Source organism: Ursus americanus, chromosome 35 (assembly GCF_024610735.1).
Source record: "Ursus americanus isolate L20-20 chromosome 35, mUrsAme1.1.p, whole genome shotgun sequence".
NCBI lineage: Eukaryota > Metazoa > Chordata > Mammalia > Carnivora > Ursidae > Ursus > Ursus americanus.
The window spans coordinates 4,095,424-4,110,610 of record NC_142161.1 but is presented as its reverse complement, the minus strand read 5'-3'; the positions used below and the strand labels follow the sequence as shown (position 1 = coordinate 4,110,610).

The 15,187-nt window shown below is 48.4% G+C and overlaps 1 gene segment (V, D, J or C); it reads right to left on the bottom strand.

Annotated features, from left to right (window-relative positions):
* Positions 1 to 6,780: 6,780 nt before the first annotated feature.
* Positions 6,781 to 15,187, bottom strand: part of LOC123801729 (T cell receptor delta constant-like) — a 178,073-nt gene continuing 169,666 nt past the window's right edge. The window contains 3 exon segments of the C gene segment in view: positions 6,781 to 6,887; positions 7,257 to 7,322; positions 7,901 to 8,179. Coding sequence covers positions 6,781 to 6,887; positions 7,257 to 7,322; positions 7,901 to 8,179 — 452 coding nt within the window.

The window sequence follows — 15,187 nt, the reverse complement described above, 5'->3', positions numbered from 1 at the left end:
TGCGACAGTCTTCTGCCAGCAGAGGGCTGCGTTCCTGTGGAGGGGACCCCAGCCAGCAGGGGGCAGCGCTAGCCCGGGCAGCCTGGTCACCAGACCATCTTCCCGCATCCTGGGGCCTGGGGATGCTCATGGGGGAACTTGGGGCTGCCCGATGTTCACTTTCCCCAGGCCTGGGGTTGCCAGATAGAACACGGGGTGCCCAGTGAAATTTGAATTTCAGATAAACAACGAATACATTTTTTAGTATAAATGCATCCCAAATATCACTAAAAGTTTTTTTATTGTACTTTTGCAATAAGAACTTAACTGGGTCCAGCAAACTGATCCCCATCAATGATGAGTTTTAAGTGAAGAACGTTGCATTTCTTTATTCCACAAATGTTTATTGATTGTCGATTATGTGTCAGACACAATCCTAGGCGCTGGGGGTGTATCAGTGGCCAGCTGAGCAAGGTCTTTGCCCTCATGGAACTGGCATTATGGCGTGCATGTGTGTGTGTGTGGGGGGGTGAGGTTGGACCTGAGGCAGCGGGCGGACCACTTGCAGGGTGTTACGGGCCCAGGAAAGGAGGTCCAGCTGCCGTCATCTGATTCACACTCCTGCAAACCCTCCTACAAACACTCCTGGTTTGGGGCAGTGAGGGAGTCAGTCTTCTCTTTCTCAGGGCAGTGCCTTCCCGCTGCTGTCATGTCCTGGCTTGTACAGAACACGGTATTCGTCTGGCATGTGGCTGGAAGGGCCTGTTCCAGGGGCCCCAGCCCAGCACTAGCCCAGCAAGCTTGTAACCCACTCACAGCAGCTCCCCCCGTGGGAGGCTCTGCTTCGGGGGAGAATCTGCCAGCTGGAGCCCCGCGTGGGCTGCAAAGGGCCTCCTGAGAGATGGAAGGTCGCGCTGTGTGACATGCAAGAAGCACTCTCGGGGGCAGGGTATGCCCCCAAGCATCAGAGAGAGAGAAGACTTCTGGAATTCAGGGCTGGGAGTGATTTTAGAAGTGCTCTTGGGCGCCTGGGTGGCACAGCGGTTAAGCGTCTGCCTTCAGCTCAGGGCGTGATCCCGGCGTTGTGGGATCGAGCCCCACATCAGGCTCCTCTGCTATGAGCCTGCTTCTTCCTCTCCCACTCCCCCTGCTTGTGTTCCCTCTCTCGCTGGCTGTCTCTATCTCTGTCAAATAAATAAATAAAATCTTTAAAAAAAAAAGAAGTGCTCTTGTTCAACCCTCTTCCCTCCCTCTTCCCACGGAGGACTAGGAGATGAGCCCGATGGGTGACGGTGGCCCGGCACCCAGTCCGCGGCCTGAGGATGCAGGAAGGGTGGGGAAGCCTCTCGTGTAGCAGCTGGATGTCTGAGCACGGGATCGCCGGGCTTGCAGGCTCTGTTTCTCTGTGTGTGTGTTTCGGTAATTCATTTTCCTGTGGTTTACAGAAGGATTCCTTCAAGATGGATTGAGGACCGAAAGAACAATAATGACAACAGTTTCTTGGGCGGAAGCCGTTGCCTGGGAGAGTTACAACTCATTCAGTCACATGACCGTCAGGGCGGCCCGTCTGCTCCTATTCCCTCCCACCAAGTCTTCCCTCAGAAGCCCTGAGATGGTCTCAGAGACCTCAGGAACCCCAATTTATTCTCCAGCCTCTGCCCTGACAGCAAGGGAAGATGATTTTTCTTGCGGGCTTGAGCCTTTTGCTTTCCTGTGAGTACTCTCTCGCGTACGTTCCTCATGTCCTTCCACGCCGTTTCCCTTTCTCTGGCTTTAAGCCCTTGGCCTGTTTCTCTCGACACTTGGTTTTCCAGGGATTCTCTGCCTTTGACTTTCATCTCTGTGTCGTCCTCCTGCCTCTGCCCGCGGAGTTCCGTCGGGGGGAGCCCGTGTGGGGCCCAGTGCCTGTGGAAGCGCAGGGCTTCGCATCTGCTCTTTCTGCTCTTCACAGGCAGGGGCGTGCTGTGTGACGAAGTGACCCAGCGCTCCCCGGACCAGACAGTGGCCAGTGGCAGTAAGGTGACGCTGCTCTGCACTTACTACACAACCCAGTCAAACCCCGACTTGTACTGGTACCGAGTACGGCCAGACCGCGCCTTTCAGTTTATCCTTTACAGAGATAACACTCTATCCAAAAATGCAGATTTTACCGGGCATCGGTTTTCTGTGCTGCATGATCAGTCCCGGAGAACCTTCCATTTAGTGATCTCCCCGGTGGAGCCTGAAGACAGTGCCACTTACTACTGTGCCATGAGCCCCCACAGTGACGCAGGTGCCCAGGAGGTCTGAACGTAAACCCCGGCACAGCCTCCTCGAGCCACCTCTCAGGGCAGCTCACGGCCCCAGACACGGGATCCTTCGTCCCAGCTATTTTGTGTCCCGGCCTGGCCTTCGGAGGTGCCCTACAGGGTCTGCTAAATGATAAAAAGCCAGCTCCCCCCGGCTTCGGCTGGAGCGGGGCACCTCCCCCTTTCTGACTCAGTGGGCCCTGGTGGCGGCGAGGGGGAGAGGTACGTCTGAAGAATTCTCATCTTTGTGTCCCCAGTGCCCCTCTCACTCACGCCTGACAGCGCGGGGCTGACACGTATGTGCTCGAGTCCTGTGACGGTGTCAGAACGGGGCAGGTGAAGGGCCAGGCCAGGGAGAGCTCCTCAAGAGGGGCTTTATTTTACTTTCCATCATTTATCCATTATTGTGACTCGGTTTGTTTTCTTTTTAAGACTCAAAATTAGAAAGTTACTTCAGGGCCGCCTGGGTGGCACAGCGGTTAAGCGTCTGCCTTCGGCTCAGGGCGTGATCCCGGCGTTACGGGATCGAGCCCCACATCGGGCTCCTCTGCTGGGAGCCTGCTTCTTCCTCTCCCACTCCCCCTGCTTGTGTTCCCTCTCTCTCTGGCTGTCTCTATCTCTGTCGAATAAATAAATAAAATCTTTAAAAAAAAAAAAAGAAAGTTACTTCAAAAATTTTTCCCTGAGTCACCTTCTTCTGCAGCCTCTTGTACAACCACGTACTTTCCTGAATGCTCTCTGACACCACCATTTGACTCACTTTATTTGGAGAACATTTTTCTTTCACCGGAGAGCATTGAGATACTCCCAGGAAGTTGTCTGTGATTCCCAGAACCCCAGCTTCAAAGTCCCTGGGTCTGGAGCTCAGGGGCGTCTCCAAGGAAGGTAATCGTCTCCAGGGGAAGCCCAGGATGTGATGTCAAAAGTAGATACACCTTAAGCCCTGGGAAGGAGTCACTCTTTCCTTCATTTCTGTTGAACTCTCTGCATTAAAACAACAATTAGAGTTGTGAGATGTAACCTGGGAGGGGGTAGAAGCCTTAGCTATGATTTTATAGGGAAAGCACTGGAGCCCAGAGACGGGAGGGACGTTCATTCCCAAGGTCAGAGAGCTGGTTAACGACAGAGCCAACGGGTGGTGCCGCACTTTAGGGGTCTCCCTGGCAGCGGCATCCTTCCAGGCTTTAGGTGCTCTGATAGCAGTTTATTTGGGCTTCAAAACATGTGGGCGAAGAGCAGTCACTATAGGGAGGAATGTGGAGAACACGGCTCAGGGAGCCGAAGGCCGTGGGCAACTCACTCAGCCTTCGGGGTCGCCCTCTGCCCACGACTGTGTGCGGTGGTCTTCTCAGGGTTGTTGTGGGCTTAAATGAGGTGCTGTATGTGAAAGCTCTGGAAAACTAGAATCCACAGGATGATGTCCCTCCAGACCTGAAGACACCCACAATCCCCCTTGGCTCCTACAATTAATCTTTTCTGGAGGCTCCTTTTGGTGGAGGGAATTAGAGATCCTGTGATAAGCTAGAATTTTTTTTTTTTTTTTGCCACCAAAATGGACCCGAGGGTGGCTCATTTATATGCTAATTATAGGACAATTCTGAAGTCCAGTTCAGCTGAAATCAAATCAACACCTTGTCCTTGGCTTGGGGATGCAGTATGTCTTGTAGAAGGAACTTAGGGCTGGCGCTCTTGACAACGTGGTTCTGCTCACAGCTCCGTCCTTGCCTAACTGAATGACTTTGGACAGGGTACCTTACCTTTTCGGGGGGCATATTTTTTCCATCTGAAAAATGAGGATGTGATCTTTTTGTTCTCAGCTACTCACAGAAACATGCTGATGTTACCCAAGGTAACAGAGGGGAATGTTTTGGAAAGAGGTGTTCTTTATACATGCGAGGTGCCGTTGTCTGGAGTCTTTAATGGTGTTTCCCGGATGGACCTGCTTATCCACCTAGATGGTCCTGAGCTCACTGACTCCGAGTGCTACTGAGTCTTTCTTTGCTTTGGGCTGTGAAGACATACAGGGGAGTCTGCAGATGGCGATGGCAAGGGGAGTTAGTGAGGGCTGCTCTTTCACTTGTGACCTCATAAGCCCCCACTTGACACCCTATGTAGTGCCCCGGGTGCCGAGGAAACCAGGCGCAGGGACTCTGCTGCCTGAGGGGGTGCACTTGGAAGACGCTATAGCCTTGCCGAGGTGGGAGTAGCAGAGCTCATCGGCCACAGAAGGGTCATTGCTGCGAAACAGCAGCGACAGCAGGAAACCCAGGTCCCCGAGGCAGGAGCCTGCAGGCCTGGGGCTCAGGAAGCCGCAGCATGGTCTATAAGCTCAGTTTGGTTTCTGTCTGCCTAATGGTGGGTTCACAGCACCCACTTTCCCCCTGCGGTGGTGTGTTATGAATAAAGCCAGAGGCAAGGCACACTCAATGCACTTTAATAAATGCAACAGAGAACAGCACTGGGAAGGGCAGAAAACCATCAACAACATGGGGCAGGCAAGAATTATTGTCCCCTGCCCTCAAATTCCCTGTGTACAGATTGGCGGACAAAACCCGGTAAAGATCATCTTTTTACAGCTGAAATCGAGGGGTCTCATTCCTCTTCCCTCCCTCCAGAAACACTTGCACAGTTTGTTGCTTGAAAGCAGGCCCACGTCTTACTCATCTTTGCACCCTCGGCTCAGTGCCTGGAACTTAGAGGGAGTCAACTCACGTTTGTTACATCAATTAATAGAAAGAAGTGCATTTTCTTTGTATTTTACTCTGATCTTTGCTAATAGCTTGGAGTGTATTTGGCTGAGGTTTTAGAAACCCCACTGGCTGCTTGAGAAGTCCAATGTAATTTTGTTTGTAAGGTACTAAGAAAAGCAGAAAGTGCTTTTGTGGCTGAGAATGCCAGGTCAGGGCAAACCTAGTGCTGGGCTGAGCAGAGCCAGTCACGTTAGGTAAAGGGCATCTGCTCTCTGTCCCCAGGGTCTATTTTCCTCAGGGACCACGGAGCTGGGAATCTGTTGGCTCCCGCTTTCTACTTCTGAAGGCAAAGAAAGTCAAAGGAACAAAACACCTTTTTCAAAGTGTATCCATTGTAGAAATAAAAAAGAAAACGAGTCCTATATCTCTTTATAAAGCAGCATATAAAGCAGTTAGGACCATACCCCCCTACCCCCCAGGACTTTTGTCTTTCCGCCAGGCTGGAAAATGAGCTGGGTTTGTTGCCTTCGAAGAAAAACCGGTTTGGGTAACAGCCATTTCAGCAAGGCTGGGATAGGTCCACTTGAATCACCGAGAAGTTGGAAGCCTAGCAGACAGCTCCTCTGTAGGCTTTTGTGAAGACATAACATGAGAGTCTCATAGTGGAGCCTTCTCGTGCCGGTCAGCCTGCAAGTGAAGGACAACTGTCAGAGCGTCATAGATCACAGACCACCAGGGCTGGGAGCAATCGTAGTCCTCGGATCATGTGGGGGGGCCAGCACTTGCCCTGGTTGTATCGTTGCAGGTCTCGCTAATCCATTGTGGCATGGTTCCCTTCTGCACGTGGGCATACTTCAGTGAGTCAGTAGTAGCTTATCATGCAACCCATTTGCTCCCCTCAGTCATAGCTCTTTTGCTTTTTGGGTGCAAAAACTCAGGCCCAGAGACGTGGCGTGACCAGGCTAGGGTAGCATAGTGTTAGTGACAAGGTCAGGGTGAAAACCCACACGTCCTGAGTCCTAGTGTAGGGCTCTTTTTAGATAGCCACCCTGCCTGTGTCCTTGGGACTCCTGGAAACCAGTCACCCATTTGGAAGCGACTGGATGTATTTTCAGGCTGGGGTGGATCAGTCCCACACTCAAAATCGAGATCAGGAGTTGGGACTGAGGAGTGTTTGGGGTACTAGGGAAGGGGCTTTGTAGGCAAACCGAGGCCCCAGTTTGAACATCGTGTCTGAGATTACCCAAAGAGGGAATGCAAGGGGCAGGCACATAAGGGCTCAGCTGTGGCTTTGCATGCATCTTGAGTGGCTAGTGCTGGGTCGGTCCCTACGAATGGGGGTGTAGGTCCATCCCGAAGTTGGGCTGGTTTACACACTGGAGTCCTGTGGTAAAGGAACAGGAGCTGGCATCCCTTTTGTCTAGGCAAAGGCAGGTTCTAGAATTCCTTTGGGTGAAGCTTTACTAACGGCCTTGCGAATAACCCATGGCCTCTTGGCCAGATACACAAAATAGTAAATAAAGAAAACTATTTCTCCTTATTTAGCTCCACAATTTTTTTTAGCTCCTGGGTGGGAGGTGGGGATTATTGGCTGGGATTACATTGTACTACATAAGGCATTTTGAGCCTGGCTTGAAATAAGAGGCCAAGAGGAGATGGGGCATTATGCCGAGTATCTGAGGCGGCCCACCTTATTAAATCATATGTCTCTATGTGTTTTTCCTTTCCCAAGGCTTCTTGGCCTCTTATATTCTTAAACGCCTTTTCTCTCTGTGCGGGATAGTTTCAGCGGGGGTAGGAATAAGAAGCAGCTAATTCTTACCTTAAAAGAAAAATAACTTGGCAGTCAAGAGAAAGTTGATGGCCAGACTCTTGGCAAACACCATTCGGAGCCCCAGCACCGTGAGGGACAGCGTGTTCACCTTTCTGGCTGTGAACTGTGAGCTGCGATGAACTGTGGTTGAACAAGAGTAAAGATGGTGGCTTTAGCAAGAGACTAAGTTCCCTTCCAGAAACTGGGGCCACAGCACTGGCTACCAGTCTGCCCCGGATCACCAGCATTGTGCCTGGTCTGCCAGCCCAGCTTGCTGCCGGACAGCCCTCGGGGACCCCAGGCTGCGGCTCACTCCCAGCCTTGCTTACACCCAGGCGAGCTCTGCTGAGAGACTCAGAGGGAACCAACTGGGCTCAGGTATGGTTTTTATTTTCTTTTGAAAGCTGCTGACTTTTGGCCCCCTCTGACAATGACAGGGTTTGCTTTAACCCTCAGTTCTGAAGTTGACCCTTAGTTTCAACTAACCTTTGGACCCAGAGAGGCTCTCTGAAGTTCGCTCCATGTTGTGCGGTTCTGTTGGTTTTACGTTACCTAGAACAAACAGCAGTGGTCAGGGATTCACTGGCAACCACGGGGCTCAAAGGATTTCAGGTTTTAAAAGTGGAGGAGACTCTAAGTAAGTCAACTGAGGACCGGGGTATGACTTGGTTAAGGTCAGACAGCTATTCACATGGCCAACATTCTTCCTATTCTGGGTTTTTTTGTTTTTTGTTTTGGTTATACTATGAGGCCCACCTTCCTCATTCGTAGGAAGAACTAAGAATCTCAATCCCATGATAGGCCAGGCTGTCCTTTGTTTTGGCATTCACGCTGGATTAGACTGCATATGAACTTTTAACCGAGAGTCTAGTTGTAGACAGTCATTAGTATGAAGGAGACAGCGGTTGGTGAAGAAGAGATGGGGGATGAAATAGGACGGGCTTGATCTCAGATTCCAGCTAAGGGACACAGGGTTCAATTCCAAATCAATGATGGGCCCTCGTTGGGCCTTAGTCTTGTTTCCAGCGCGATGCCACACTGAGAGTGTCAAGAGTTTACATCTCCAACTTTCCTTTCCCTCAACTCTTCTTCCCTACAATTCCAGCCCCTTGAAGCTAGATACGACCTACCTGAGGAATCTTTCTTCGGTTCAAAGTCAGTGGAGCGCACGATTTCGTTGTTGTGTTCCACTGAGCAGGTCACTAACTCTGCATCTTCGTACCGACCAAGCTTGACAGCACTGTACTTCCCACTGGGAGAGACGACGATAGCACGGTCAAATTCTTCTATTTTCTTGGTTGATTCGAGTCTTATGTTTATAGGCTTAGGGTAGAAATCCTTCACCAGACAAGCAACAGCCGTCCCATTTCTCATGGTGAAAACGGATGGTTTGGCAGGAGGCTGGCTTCCTGTAAATATAATCAATTTATTTGGAAAGATGGTTATCCACAAGTGTGGGAGTTAACCAATGGTGTTCACTTCAATTCTGCTGGGGCCAAATGTTACAATCTAGACTTTCCCGCATCCTGTGAGTGACCTGGGCTCCTTAGCACCCCCACGAAAGGGTGGCCAAGGGAAGAAGAAATGAAAGGCAGTCAGTTTGACTTCTAGTTAGGAGCTGCTAAGTGACATGGCTAGAGCAGAGATGGAAAAGAACAACTACAAAGAAGTTTCTAGATCGTCTGAGTTTCAATCATCTATATTTTATTAGTCAATCCTCTGGACAGTTGCAGTCAGGCTGAGTAGCTGTCTGCATCAGTTGGTTTATTTTAAATAAATCAGCCCTTGGAGTGAGAGCAGGCTGGGGGCTTGTTCTTGGCATTGTGTCAAAGAATCAGGGTCTGATTCTGAACTGTGACTGGTTCAAATACTCTGAGGATGGTAGTGTTGGGGTCACTTCAGGGTGTCATCCCCATTTTACAGACCAGAAAGGATAACCACTGAAGTTAAGGGGTACACCTCTCTGACTTTGGGCGAATACTTATTCTTTTGTAAGGGACTATCCTGTAGTTTCCTTTCAGTCTTTAATCAGAAATGACAACCGTCATTCCCAGGAAGTCCTAATAGACATAAAAGCAGTTTAAACCCAGTTCTTGCCTTATTCGGAGTGAAGTTGTGGAATGTTGGTCTCAATAATTGGATCTCCCCCGGCCTCCTCTGCATTCATACCTTTCTCTGAGCTCTACCAGCCACCTGCCACTCTGTCCCTGCATCTTTTCCGTTCCTTGAAACTGAATGTTTTAAAGCTTTGGGGGAGGAAGTAATGATTCTTTCCCATCGTGACTTACTGCAGTTTCTGAATTATGATAAATTTCAGCCATGGCAACTTGGATTCTTAGGCTATCTTTAAATAACTGTTTTTTTAAAAAGATACTATTTATTTATTTGAGAGAGAGACAGAGAGAGTGAGAGCGTGCATGATGGAGGGGCTGCAGAGGGAGAAGCATACTCTCCACTGAGCAGGGAGCCTGATGCTGGGCTCAATCCCAGGACCCCGAGATCATGACCTGAGCTGAAGGCAGACGCTTAACCGGCTGAGCCCCCCAGGTGCCCCAATCTTCAAATATAACTGTTACAAAAGGAGGGGGGCGCTGAAAGGGCCTGAAATCAGGAGACGCAACCAATCAGTGAATGGTGATCTGGATATATTTCCAATCACAAGCTTAACTGCTAATTTTCAATATTAATTGCTTGTGTGAATATAGCTCTTATATTTAAAACTTAGGTGAGTTTTGGGGCACCTGAGTGGCTCAGTCTGTTAAGTGTCTGACTCTTGATTTCAGCTCAAGTCACGATCTCATGGTGGTGAGACTGACCCTGCCTCAGGCTCCACAATCAGTACAGAGTCTGCTTAAAATTCTTTCCCTCTCCCTCTTGCCCCCCATCCCCCCCACCGCTCACACACTCTCTCTCTCTCAAAAAACAAAACAAAACAGGGGCGCCTGGGTGGCTCAGTCGTTAAGCATCTGCCTTCGGCTCAGGGCGTGATCCCGGCGTTCTGGGATCGAGCCCCACATCAGACTCCTCCGCTGGGAGCCTGCTTCTTCCTCTCCCACTCCCCCTGCTTGTGTTCCCTCTCTCGCTGGCTGTCTCTCTCTCTGTCAAATAAATAAATAAAATATTTAAAACAAAACAAAACAAAACCATAAACCTTAGGTGAGTTTTAAAACTTGTGATATCAAATTAAGAATGTTGAATTCCAGTGTACTTTTATTTACTATGACCTACGATCAAGACCCAAGGTAATGCTAAATGAAAAGTCTCGGTAATGAGTGAGTAAATGCAATGATTTTTCTAATGTTCTGTCCTGAATTTGGAGTTGGGTTTTAGCTGTGAAGCTCATGGTAGTAGAGTTATAACCAAATTAACTGGCTGTATCTGGTTGAGATGGAGTGTTTGCTAGTCTGGAAGTTCCTGCTGATCACCGTTTTGTAAATGGCCAATCACGGCCTTCCGAGGGAATCAGCAGTTCAGAGAAGCCCCCTCATCGCTAGCATCAAGATTCTCCACTTGATTCTCTGCCTGGAAGCTCAGCTGAAAGACTGGATTCTGATTTAGGTGCTCAGGGCAGGAAACTTATTCTTAAGAATCTGGTTCCGGGGCGCCTGGGTGGCACAGCGGTTAAGCGTCTGCCTTCGGCTCAGGGCGTGATCCCAGCGTTATGGGATCGAGCCCCACATCAGGCTCCTCCGCTGGGAGCCTGCATCTTCCTCTCCCACTCCCCCTGCTTGTGTTCCCTCTCTCGCTGGCTGTCTCTATCTGTCAAATAAATAAAATCTTAAAAAAAAAAAAAAAAGAATCTGGTTCCTTCTACTTTTGGCTTTAGTTCTAGACAAGAGGGGGGCCGGGGATTTTCTTCAAGGGGCTCTCCTGGAATCTAATTTCAACCTATGTGAGAAAACCTTCTTTGTTTTGCTTTCCGGCATCTCTGAAGCCACTGATAACAGACACTGATAACTCCTGCAGTAACGGCTTGAAAAACCACACTTTCTGCTCGTTCACCTGCCTTCAGACTTGTGACATTTCTTGCTCACTCTACTGACCTTGGTCACATGTATTCTGGTTGATTTTCAAGGGAGTTATGAGGTACAGCGAAAGGAAACTAGTCCATTAAAAATAAACAACAAAACAAAATAATCCTGTCTCCTTGGTTACCTAAGAGCTTGACCCAATCCTAGCCTGATGTACTTGGATAATTAAGGCTAGCTTGGGATTTTAAGGCAGTTGTCAGCCATCACTCCAGGCTAGAGAGACCTGGTTTGAATAATTTGAACAATGTAATATAGCTGACACCCAAATGTCTGGAGAAGGTAATACACTTACGATATTGGGCTCTTAATCTGTCAGCGTTTCAGATAACTCATAATGTATTCATTTGGTAAAAAGTTTTTCTCAGACCCTCGTTCTCATGGAATACCTATCTATTGAAAACAATTGCTTGAAAGTGAAGTGTTTTATCTAATCCACTCTTTGGTATCATGGTAACTAAAGAAAAGGTTATCTGACTGAATTGAACCTTTAAAAAAAAACAGAATTCATTTAATATCATCACCCTATGCAACCCAGTCTATTTTATATTTAACTTCACCCATAATCTGAAGTTGGGTAAAATTTGCACTCTTGTAGTCCAAAATTTAAAGATTTCATTGCTTATTTTTTGGACAATTTCCCGTCTTTCTTCTTGGCCTCCCAGTATAACCACATTTCAGTGTGGGTTCCAGAACGCTATGTGAACAATTGCTGTTTTAATTCAGACTTTCTCTTTTCATGAGTACCGATCCAATGCTAAGGTTACGTGCTGGTCAACAATACCAGAAGAAGTAGATCCCTTTCCCGAACAGTCTTTCTTACGTTATACACGTGGAAATCATCTATGTTTTAGACTCACATAGAGAGTCCTACCGGCTCCCTAAGAACTGTACCATCTGTAACAAATGTCACTCACAATTTCAAGGCTCTCTGCCAATATGAGATTTACCGTGAACGCTGAAATACAAGTTTGCTCTCCCTGCTTGATCTGACCTGGTTCACCACCTCTCTCCTTTGAAGCGTCCAAGCTCGAGGACATTTGTCTGCGGGTTGCAATGAGACATGTACCTCAGTCGGCTTAGCCAAAGAGATGGGTAAGAATGAAACAACCTTCTGGAGACTTTGGGCCACAGCATCCCTGCCTATCCCTCGCCCCCCTCATGTGCTCCAATAATTACTATAATTTTTCTGGTTTCCTTGCCTGCTCTGAAGATTTCAGAAGTAAGGGGGGCTACAGTTTTTTTTTCCTTCCTTTTTTTAAAGTAGGATCCACACCCAGCATGGACCCCAATGCAGGGCTTGAACTCACGACCCTGAGATCAAGACCTGAGCTGAGATCAAGGGTCGGATGCTTGACCGACCAAGCCGCCCAGGTGCCCCAGGGCTATAGTTTTAATATATGCTTTTTAAAAACACAACTAGTTACAGAGCTACTTTAGTGACTCAGCCTGGCCACTTAACTCTGGCCAACCCCCGCACCTGGGCCGCTCCATCTAGTTCTACTTTCCCAAGTAATGCAAACTGGATGGCAGCCCCGGTGCCAGGGCTCAGTTTATCCCTAGAAATATAGGGGGGAAAAGTCAACTCACGTGGCTCCACAAAGAGTCTGGTACCAGCTCCAAAAAACATCTGTCGAGTATCCCAGGAGCACATCGCAACACTGCCTTACAAGTAACCAGCCTGGGGCTGGCCCTGGGGCCTGCGCTGGAACATCTGTGCTCTGCCTCCCCCCTCCTGGGTCACAGCCTAGAGACCCCACAGCTCAGAGAACTACAAAGCTGCCCTTGATGAGATCAAGCGGCTGAGTGCACAGAGTCTCAGTTCCCTTTGAAGCTAATAACAGCTTGCTGGATGAGGTCGTGAGCACGAAATCCCAGGAAGCAGGAAGCACTGGGACAGGAGACAGGGCTGACATCGAGGGAGAGAGGAAGGTGACAGGTGACTGGTAGCTGCCTTCAAGATGGAAAATGTAACTGCCAGTTTATTGGGAGGCCTCTCCAAGAAGAACACGATAGCTTGGGAACAGGGATGGGGCACTGACTGGTGACATTTCTTATAATGAGTGTCTGGCTGAAGAGGGTTTAGACACAGGTCTCATTCTCATATTCTGGTTCCTTCTCTAGGGTCACACATTCTGCTTTTTGATTAGAAACCTAATTTCTTCCCCATCACTCAGACTGTCTCACAATAATAAGGAATCTGTCTCCTAATTCCCTGAGCCCAGGGAAAGGCTTTCTAAGGATCTCGGGTTGAATAAGAAGTTGTTAGCCGACGGGGAGCCCAGTGGTGTCGTGGGTCACGGTTGCGGGTCTGAGAAGCCGGTGCTTGCTTTGGACTGTTTATTTTCATTTTATAATTTCTCATGTCTCTGGATCCCGATACAAGCTTCAGGAGGATATAGTAATCATGTGAAATAGAATTTAAAGACCATATGGATTACTCTGTCTCATCACCAGAGATCAAGAGTCTAGGGCTAGCGCCAAAGGGAATGATGGCTGTATCGGGCCATTATTTGCTGTCAAAACTTGAAGGATTGAGGGCTTGACTTGAAATTCTCACTTTCCCTACCTGCGCTTCACATAATCATATTACACTCCCTCACGGTAGGAAGAGAAAACTGAAGAAGTAAATGGAGTATCACCGGAGAGCACGGGTCAGCGTCCCAGCAGAGGGGCTAAGCATCACTTTCACCTCTTTCCTTCTTCCCTAAGGCTCCCAAAGGCACAGCCTTAGAGATTTGATTCTAACACTGCAGATAATTCTGAATTTCAAGTGGAAATGATTTAAAGGGAAAATGAAACACAATACTTTGTGCTCAGATGCAATGTGCCCGACATCGATCAGACCGCAATCAGCCGCAACACAATTGCTTCCCTCCTTCTTTCTAGTCTCTCTCCTCTCAGAGACAACTCAACAAATTCCACTATTTCCCTGGAAGCAACAGACAATCAAGAACCCCTGTAAGGTTATGTTTCCTCCTGAGAGGCAGACGCCATGTTGACACTACCGGCTGCTTTCAGGACTGTCAACCTTGCCACATTCACATCCCTTTCCCCACTTCTTTATTTCCTCTGAAATAAAATGTAAGCATGTAAGGGGCAATGCCTGCATTTTGAAAAGCTTCTGAAGGACTCCTGGACACTGGACTGGTCCAAGTGACTGACTGTTGGCAGCTACCCAAACTATTTGAATATTGCCCCTGGATTTCCAAGCCCTGGAACAGATTACCAATGGACAATATCCCTAGGAGAGCGCCATTACTTCTCTATTGTCCTCAAGTTGGTGGCTGTGATTCTATGTTGGTGGTAGGCTCCCGAACCCTACATCCAGAGTACAGTCTTCGGATTCAGGGCTAACAGAAGAGGTGAGTGCATTAACTGCTCTTGGCTGACCCAGACTAGGATAGGGCCTTGGGGATCATTTAGTCTGAGGCGGGCACACTGACTTGAAGCAACTTCTTGGCAAAAAGACACAAGGGCAAGATTGGCTTTTGTCATCTGAGGGAGAGGACTATCTTGACCGAACTCCTTCTTTAATAATATTTTTTTCCTTCTTAACCATCCCTCTTCTTACACCGTGGCCATGACTCTCTGTCCTCACAGAGAGTGGAAGACTCTCTTTACCTAGAGCTTGCCTTTTCCCTGGTCCCAATCCCCAACCGAGGAGGGAACCAAAAGCCTGACTAAGGGCTTTATTCAGGCTGTCGTAGAAGGCTCATTGCTACAAATCTTCGGAACAGAGTTTCCATGCATACATAGAATATTTTCCTAAGAGACACCTAATGACTTTGTCCTCAGATTTTACCTTGACTCTCTGCAATGACAAAACAATGGATTTCCAGTTTGGAACCTCCTGACTTCCCAAGAAGCTCCATTCAGTCAGGACTAAGCTACAACAAGTCCAAAGGAACCTATGCCCTGAAGTAAAATGTGTAACCTACTTGGTTCCACGATGAGTCGAGTCCCTCTTCCAAAGACAAGTTGTGCTTCATTACACCACCTCAGGCATCATTACAAAAAACCTTGCTACCTGTTTGCCGTCTGCATAGTCCATCTGTTTGGAAAGGAATGGGTGGAGCAGAACGAGTGTAGACCTAAAACTCTCCAACGGTTTCTGAGATCTAAGCACTGTATTTTGGCAGCTTGTTTGATATGTGTTATCTACTGAGCGTGGGCATTTAGGGAAGTCCCTAGGTTTTCTGCTATACCTCCTCAACCTGCCATCACTTACCCCCAGCCTTGCTTCAGGATCGTATTTTCACAGGGAGAAAGGAATCATTTTGGCTTTGCCCAGAATTGGCAAATGGCTACTGTTAGTGGGAACATAACTAAGAGGCTCAAGTCAATCATAAAGAGCTGGAAGAACATGGTGGGTGGAGCAAGAGCCAT